At 36.0% G+C, this 9,086-nt stretch overlaps 1 protein-coding gene and 1 non-coding gene across 2 annotated transcripts; one reads left to right on the top strand and one right to left on the bottom strand.

Annotated features, from left to right (window-relative positions):
* Positions 1–350: 350 nt before the first annotated feature.
* On the top strand, positions 351–453 carry LOC120859013. The gene has a single exon (XR_005720028.1). It is a non-coding gene; the product is annotated as a U6 spliceosomal RNA (small nuclear RNA).
* A 2,059-nt stretch (positions 454–2,512) lies between these two features.
* LOC120857726 (lysozyme C, kidney isozyme) lies at positions 2,513–8,715 on the bottom strand. The gene is made up of 4 exons (XM_040233432.1): positions 8,373–8,715; positions 6,602–6,766; positions 4,702–4,780; positions 2,513–3,444 (listed from the first exon to the last, which is right to left on the bottom strand). Exons 1-4 carry the CDS (start codon positions 8,506–8,508, stop codon positions 3,378–3,380), a joined length of 447 nt encoding a protein of 148 aa, XP_040089366.1. The 5' UTR covers positions 8,509–8,715; the 3' UTR covers positions 2,513–3,377.
* Between the last annotated feature and the right edge of the window lie 371 nt (positions 8,716–9,086).

Raw genomic sequence — 9,086 nt, 5'->3', positions numbered from 1 at the left:
CTGATTAAAATACCCTCCACATAACCTGCCATTCATGGGAGTTGCAAAGAGTCAGACACAACTGAGCCACTGAACAACAATAACACATACCCTAGCATTACAGTTTGTCTATAAAACTGACTTACTCACACATTTATGTCCAGGAACTTCTATTAGTAATTACTTTCCATGAGACTCAGTGCATGTGTTCCTAAACTGTATCAATAGCACTTTTTCCTATGATTTCATAGGTTAATATTATGTAAACCAACAAAACATGAGTACAAACACAATTGGTTCAAAGAAAATTTTGTTAAATGCTTTAGAAAGACTGGCTAAAGATGAGTTGCTTTAAAAATCACAGCTGGTGCTTGCTTTGGCAGCAAATATACAAAAATTGGAATGATACAAATAAGATGAGCATGGTCCCTGCACAAGGATGACACACAAATTTGTGAAGCATTCCATATTTTTAGACATGAAAGCCCATTTTATGACATAAAAAAAAATCACAGTTGATAAAGAAGTACATTCATTACATAATGAGAAAGGGGTCAATTCTCCAAGACGACATAACAATTCTTAATGTGTATGTGCCTAACAATAGTGTCAAACTACAAGAGGCAAAAACAGATAGAACTCAAGGAAAAAATAAATCAATAAAATCATAGTTCACAATGTCATACTATAAACCCAACAAGACGGCTATTATAAGAAAAAGAGAAAATAACAAGTTTAATCAAAATGTCTAGAAATTTTCATGCATGGCTCATGGAAATATAAAATGGTACAGCTGTTGTGGGCTTCCCTTATAGCTCAGTCAGTAAAGAATCTGCCTGCAGTAAAGAAGACCCAGGTTCGATTCCTAGGTTGGGAAGATCCCCTGGAGAAGGAAATGGCTACCCACTCCAGTATACTTGCCTGGAGAACCCCATAGACAGAGGAGCCTGGCAGGCTACAGTCCATGGGGTCGCAAGAGTTGGACATGATTCAGCGACTAAACCACCACCACCACCACAGTTGTTGTGGAGAAGCTTCAGGGTTCTTGAGCCACCAGGAAGATAGTTGCGGTAAAGTGAAGTGAAGTGAAGTCGCTCATTCGTGTCCCATTCTTTGCGACCCCAGGGACCGTAGCCTACCAGGCTCCTCACTCCCCAACTCCATCACCAACTCCCGGAGTTCACTCAGAGTAACTCTAAAGAAATTAAAGACTTAAGTGGATAGAGAAAGTAGGTAAGAAATACAGTGAGAAAATGCCAAATGACAATTATAAAGCATATAAATTCAAATAGATTTTCTAAAGAGTTATTTTTTCAGTTCAGTTGCTCAGTCGTGTCCGACTCTTTGCGACCCCGTGAATCGCAGTATGCCAGGCCTCCCTGTCCATCACCAACTCCCGGAGTTCACTCAGAGTAACTCTAAAGACGTCCACAGAATTTTCCAGGCAAGAGTACTGGAGTGGGTTGCCATTTCCTTCTCCAGGGGATCTTCCCAACCCAGGGATCGAACCCAGGTCTCCTGCATTGCCAGCAACCAGTAAAGCCTCAGTTGAACAACAGGGAAGCCTCAGTTGCGGTAAAAGGGAATCTAAAATGATGTACCTGGAGGGCTATTTGCAAGATGAAAGGTTACCAGGGCAGTTCGTACAGTAAAGGGGATGATCCAGCAAAGAGGGAGAAACTCAGGATCAGGAAACCCTCAGCCTAAACTGGAGTAGTGAGAGGGCTGTGATGAAGACTGCATGCGGAGACACTGCCATCGGCAGGAGCAAGGCCCTTCATCCCAGTGATAAAGGGGAAGGAAGGGAGGGTGGGCCCACGGAAAGACATGAGCTCTGTTACGGTGGCCAGGAGGGGAGGGTTTTATATGAGTTGCTTCTGTTCTGTCAGTGTACTGTGAGGCTGGGTCGTCTACCACGAGCAGAGTGTGGAAGGCCAGTGGTTGGCGTGTGCAGCAGGACTTTGAAATGAGACAAGTAAATAGTGACAGGCATTTTGAGGAATTGGGACACCAATACAGGATTTCAGAGAAGTGACTAAGATGGCCAGGCTGATTAGAGGGCCCATTTGAGATTTGTGTTTATGAATTGAGTGTGAGGGGAATTCCCTGGAGGTCCAGTGGTTAGGGCTCCAAGCTTTTGCTGTGGAGAATGCAGGTTCAATCCCTGGTCAGGGAACTAAGATCCCACAAACCTAATAGCATGGCTAAAAAAATTTAAAAATAGAGATCTGTCAGCATGCTTATGTATTTTTCTTCAGCAGTATCTAGCTATTTTTGGTTTTTGTAAGAGCTTTCTTTTTAAGATGATATATACCCTATCTCTTTATGATTAAATTCATTGAGGAAAAAATTAGTTACTTAATGTGAATGTGCATTCTATGATTAAAGAGAATATACACACAGGAAAAAAATCTCGCTGTTTTGGTACAGGTGAGGATGTAGGAAATACTAAGTGTCAGATCATCTTTTTCTCAAATATATATGTATGTATTTTTTTCAGAGACACTAAATGACTTAACAAAGAAAGACAAAGTATAAATTGCAAAGCTTTTACTGAAAATGTACTTTTTATAGCATTCATGATTTCACACCTGTGATTAACTAGCAATGATTTCAATACTTACAAACTCTTCTGCCTCTGAATTTGTCATAACGCATGAAACTAAGCTTATAACATTAAGAAAAAACAGCTCATCTAATCCATCTTTATATCCTTCATGACAGCAAGATGCACAATTGAGTTCTTTAAAAGGGCTACAAGTGATTGACATAAATTCTGAGCTTATTTTTAAAGCTGTGTAAATGCAACATTTTTAAGACAACATTTAAAACAAAGGTCACACGTTATGAAAACAAAATTCTTAAATCAGGCTTTCTTCATTTTTAGTCATTTGGCATTCTGCTCCATTTAACATTTTATATTGCCCAACAAAGAGTGGTTATCTTTTACTGTTTTGGGAGATGACTGAACTGATGACAGTGTTACATGCCTACTACACAGGTGGGATTTTGCCTAAGATTAGATTGTTTAAAGATATTATTTTGCTATATTTTTGTTGAATATTGGGGAGTACTTGTATGATTCAAGATTAAGTCTGTGCTATTTCTTTAAGAACTGAATGTTCTGGATATATATTTGATAATTAAGATTTTAGACAAATATTCACCAGCATTAGGTCTATTAAACTGAAATACACTGTGGGCCTAATATCAAATAATAAATACATGAAGTAAACATTAAGTATCTTAAAAGAAAGACCACATGCTCCTTCTTCTGTAAAAAAACATTATTTGTTTGAAAGTATGAACTTTCCCTCAACTATTACTTCCTTAATATGAAAAAGAGACAAAATGGGTTGAAGTAAAAACTCCAGAGGGTTGAAGTGAAAACTCTAGCGTTACACTCCACAACCCTGAATGTAACTCGTGAGATCTTGGTTTTGACAATGATTTCTCCATGCCACCCTGTAGAGAAAGATGAAACAAATGGTAATCAGGTTGAAACATAGCTTCACTGTATTACATATATTTCAAATCCTTTGGGAAAACAACATAGTTTATCAATACATGAAATAAAAGCTACAGACAGATCCAAGTATTGCTATTTATTAACTGGAGATATGTATACCAAGGACTTCACCTCTCCCCCAAACCTTCACTAGGGCACAGAACATCTGAGTGCAAATGTTGAGTCCTGTGTAGTTCGCAGCACAAATGCAAAGTGTGTTCCATATTTACTTAATTCCAAAAATAATGTCAAGATATGACAAGGAATTGGTATAAGGTGGAGAATCTTAAAACCTCTAGAAATTCCCAAAAATAAATTGAAGAGTTAAAGAATAAGATTTTGAATCAGTTAAAGTAGATTGTTTCTATGTTATACACCATTTAGCATGAATCTAAAGCTGCAATTTTCAGTTCTCAGTACCATACTTTGATCTTTGGAAATATTCTCTCACTTCTTTTATAACAATAGGATAAAACAGCTCTCTCCTTTAATACTTAACACACACCACACTCTGTAATGGGAACTAACATAGTGTTGTACATCCATTATATTTCAAACACAAACAAACAAAGCAAGAAAGTCATAGAAAAAGAGGTCAAATTTGTGGTTACCTCTTGAGGTAACTACAAGAGAATTTGGGTAGAGTGAGGGAAGGGGAATTGGATGAAGGCAGTCAAAGGTACTACAAACTTCCAGTTATAAGATAAATAAATACTAGGGATATAATGTGCAGCAGGGGGCTTCCCTGGTGGCTCAGCAGTAAAGAATTTGTCTGCAGTGCAGGAGATACAAATTCAGTCCCTGGTTTAGGAAGATCTCCTGGAAGAGGGAAAGGCAACCTGCCTCAGTATTCTTGCCTGGAATAATCCCATGGACAGAGGAACCTGGCAGGCAACAGTTTATTGATCACAAAAGTCAGACATGACTTAGTAACTAAAGAGCAAAAACAAATATAAAGCATGATAAATATAATACTGCTATATTTTATATATGAAAATTGTTAAAAAGAGAGTAAATCCTAAGAATTTTCACCACACAAAAATTTTTTAATTTCTTTAATTTTGTATCCATGTGAGATAATGGATGTTCACTAAATTTATTGTGATACTGTTTCCTGATGTAAGTCAAATCATTATGCTATACACCTTGAACTTATATAGTGCTTTATGTCAATTACATCTCAATAAACTGAAAGGGGAAAAAAAAACACATACCATGCTCTAATGCCTTGTGGATCACTGACAACCCTCTTTGCACATGCTACAGCTTGAGTGATGTCATCTTGCAGCAAAGCTGAAAAAGAGGTGAGAAGTGAAAATAACATTCATAGAAATGTTAAGTTTAGGCTAAGTCAGCTTTATTCTCTTAGGCTGAGGAAAGAACAACTAAAATAATTTTTAAGAGTCCATTTATCTGTTGATTTGGGGGAAACTCTTCATTCCATCCCATTTGGCATCTGTTTCTCATTTACCAAAGTCATTGGAAGCTCTGGAATTATTAATTAGCATGATAGAAGGTTTTCTTTTTACTAGGAACTATTGAAAAAAAAAAAAAGACAAACAAGCAGAAACTGGTCTAGCAGGTTTTTGCTCAGCAATTCAACACTGGAAATTGATCCTAAAGAAATAATAAGAGATGTACTGAAAGACATGTATACAAACTGTTTCATAGCAATTAATAAAGGGCATAAATGGAACTAGCCTAAATGTTTAACAGTAAGAGTTAGGTTGATACATTATAGAGTATTTATATTGTGAAAGTCTATTCATCTTTAAAAAACAATAAGGATTGGTATTTGTTGACAAAAATAATTTTGTGTAATAAAGACAAAATTGTAAAGCAGTGAATATAGTACAATTTCACTTTTGTTATGTGGGTACAAATGTGTATAATATAGCTTTACATTCATGTCTGGGATTGTTGTGTATTCCAAAAGAACATGTGGATACCAAAATTTCCCAATGGTCATACATGTCTGGGTAGTAAGAATTTTTATTCAATGACAACAGGTTATTCTATAATACAAAATTTTTTTAATAAATTAACTGGATACAAAAGTATATTCTTAGACTCATCTTCACTATTAGGATTTGTAATATTTAAAAATTTAGCAGTATCAATTCTGCTATATTTCTCCAATATTTCAGGCACTAAAGATTCTACATGCTTTGGGAGGTTCAAAAAAAATGTAGGGGATATATGTGTACCAATGGCTGATTCACACTGAGGTTTGACAGCAAAGAACAAAATTCTGTAAAGCAATTATCCTTCAATAAAAAATAAATAAATTTTTAAAAAATTTTAAAAAAAGATTCCACATGCTTTCTCTATTTTAAAAGGAAATCAATAGAATATTTGTTTCACCTCAATTAAACAAATTTATAAATTAACTTAGAATGACAATTTTTACATAGGAGCTGTGTTTTTGGAGATTCATTCTAAAGATTTATAAATGAAATGTCATAATGTTTCTAATTCACCTTAAAATCACTCAGCAAAAAGAAGTTCATATATATATAAAGAAGTAAATATGCCAAATGTTAACAACTGTTAAAGTACGTGATGAGCATTTTGATGCTTATTATAGTAATGTTTCTAATTGTCCATATATTTAAAATATTTTATAGTAAAAAGTATAAAAAATTTTTAAAAAACACCACGCATATTCCTCCACTTTGATTAACTAGTAATTCTTTTGTTTTCCAATAAAGGAGGGTAGATTTTTAAAAAAAGACCACCCAACAAAATTATCGCTAATCCTCCCCAAACAAGGAAAGTAGGAGGAATGGCATTGTTCTTTACAAAGTATCAATATGTCCAGTTATGATAAAGTGATAGGTCATTCCAGAAACTCCTGTATGTTAGCAAACAGCAAACTTTTATGATTAGAAACTTAAGAAATTAGGAGGAGGAGAATAGAGTTTCTAGATATTAAAATGGAGTTTTTATAGGTCCCTGATGAACCCTTCAAGATTTCTATTGAATCTTGACCTATAGGATTGTTCCAATTTTCCCATAAGATGTTTATGGAAAAACCTGAACGAACTTCCTGGATAACTCAATAGGAATAACCAGGTGAGTCCTGTGCCATCACTCCACATTATCTTGTCTTACCGCTGCAGGGTATATGACAGGCATTAACTGCTCCTGGGGTTTTGCCATCATTGCACCACCAGTGGCTATTGATTTGAAATATCCCATAATCAGTGCTTCTGTCTCCACTATTGTAGTTTGTAGCTTGTGTGTTATAATTGCTTTCCCATCTGGCCAAACACATCCCTGAAAAAAACATATTTTGAGTAATAAAGAGCGAATCATGTGACTTACAGTTCATAGCATAATCAGTTCTACTTAACTAGTTCTATTTTACTAATGACTTACTTTACAAGTATAAAGATGCATTTTACTTGTAAAGTGTTTTAACACTTTGGTGTTAAAGGTCCCTTCAGAAAATTCTTTTATTAGCAAATGATTTGGTAATACAAATGAAAAAAATAACATATTTTTAAAAATATCTTCCATTGCTATTACACTTTCCTTACTACTACCACCCAGGTAGGATTAAGCCTAGAACAGAAAAATCAACAGAGTTGTTGAGTGGATTTGGTCACTAGCAGCAGATACATATGCTAATGGAAAAATGCTTTTTATTAGAAAAAAATAAGGATTTTCTGGGAGAAAGAAAATTATGATACCGAAGGTGAATTTGGGTATCAAATTATAATGCAGACAAGAATCATAGAATAGGAAAGGCTGGGTCATCCATCCATCCATCTAGCCATTGGCTAACTCATTCAAAAATATTTATGGAGGAGAAATGTCTGAATTCAGTATGAAAACTACAGTGATGACATTGACAAATACGGACTAAAATAAAAAGGAAATTTTCCTTAGGGCACATCTTAAATTCTGTGGAAAAAAATGAAAAGTAATTAATGAACTAGAGTCAGAATAATAAAATGTCATTTCATGGTGCATTTCAGGGATCCTTATATAGATATTGATTGAGGGGAAATAGTTCTACTATCCCTGTTTTAAGAGTTCAATGGAATTTAAAAAAAACCTTGATGTTAAAAGTGCAACATCATGTTAGGGGGATTAAAAATGAGAAAAATACTGCCTTATTCAGAACCCAAGATTCAAATTGGAAATGGCTAGAATCAAAAAACAAGGGCTTGACAGACATGTCCCAGGTGCTAAAATGTATCTTATAGTCAGTCTACATGTGCCAGCTGTCAAATTCAGTAGCACTAGAGGAGTCCATGGGAACCTGGCATGCTTAGAATGATGTAGAATTTGACCCACCATGCCTCATTCCTTCACCTGGTACATCTGAATCTAAAAGAACAAGTTGATGTTTTTAACCATTGTAAGTGTATAAGCTTTTGAACTGTGATGTTGGAGGAGACTCTTAAGAGTCCCTTGGACTGCAAGGAGATCCAACCAGTCCATCCTAAAGGAGATCAGTCCTGGGTGTTCATTGGAAGGACTGATGCTAAAGCTGAAACTCCAATACTTTGGCCACCTGATGTGAAAAGTTGACTCATTGGAAAAGACCCTGATGCTGGAAAAGATTGAGGGCAGGAGGAGAAGGGGATAACAGAGGATGAGATGGTTGGATGGCATCACCAACTCAATGGACATGGGTTTGGGTGGACTCCGGGAGTTGGTGATGGACAGGGAGGCCTGGCGTGCTGTGGTTCATGAGGTCGCAGAGTCAGACATGACTGAGCGACTGAACTGAACTGAACTGAACTGAAGTGTATAAACCCTCCAAGAAAGAAAAAAACATTCACTCAAAGACCCTTTCTTTTTGTTCATCCTCTATTAGTATCTGTTCTACACCTGGCTAACTATTTGAAAGGATGAAAAAGAGTTAACTTACAGTTTGCCAGGCTGATTCCCCTAAAGCCATCCATTCCAAATCTTTTCAGAGTTCTGGCAAGCTCACATCTCTCAAAGACCTTGCCTTGGACAGCGACTGAAAGGAGGAGAAGCCCCAGAATAAGGAGAACCTTCATGTTGACTGAGAAGCCAGACCTCCAGGCTGACCAGGGGAGCTGGCCCTGCTTTTTAACATCTTTTCACTTCCTTCTTATGCGACTGGTTTGGGAGCTCCACCCTCTGAGACATGTGGAAAACAGGAAATGTTTATTGGTTCACTAACTTTAAAATTTTCTTTCTTATGTTTGAAGAGGGACATTCTGACGTCCTAAGAATTAATCTGCAATAAAATAGTGAAATGACATTACTTAAAGACATTGCTCAGGACTAACTGGGATTAGCACTATTGCCAAAAGCGGAACTTTTTCCTATTTTATTTTGAATTTGAGCAAGTATAAAAAAAAACCTGAATGAACATTTGACTAAACTGAAAATGAGTTCCAATCTTTCATTAAATTTTTTGTCATTAAGTTGCTTTATGTGCCTTCTGTATGTTGCCTTCGTCTTTTTCCCTTAAGATTATTTTATATACACTTTCCACAAAAGAACACTGCCTGTTGTTCAGATAGGTATATAGTAAAACACTATGTTGTTCAGCCAAATTCCATTGCTAACATTTTGGTTACTCTTGTAAATTCTTAATTTATAAATCAAT

This window comes from Oryx dammah, unplaced genomic scaffold, assembly GCF_014754425.2.
Source record: "Oryx dammah isolate SB20612 unplaced genomic scaffold, SCBI_Odam_1.1 HiC_scaffold_29, whole genome shotgun sequence".
Taxonomy (NCBI): Eukaryota; Metazoa; Chordata; class Mammalia; order Artiodactyla; family Bovidae; genus Oryx; species Oryx dammah.
The sequence above is the reverse complement of the archived record's forward strand: the minus strand, read 5'-3'. Positions and strand labels throughout refer to the sequence as shown.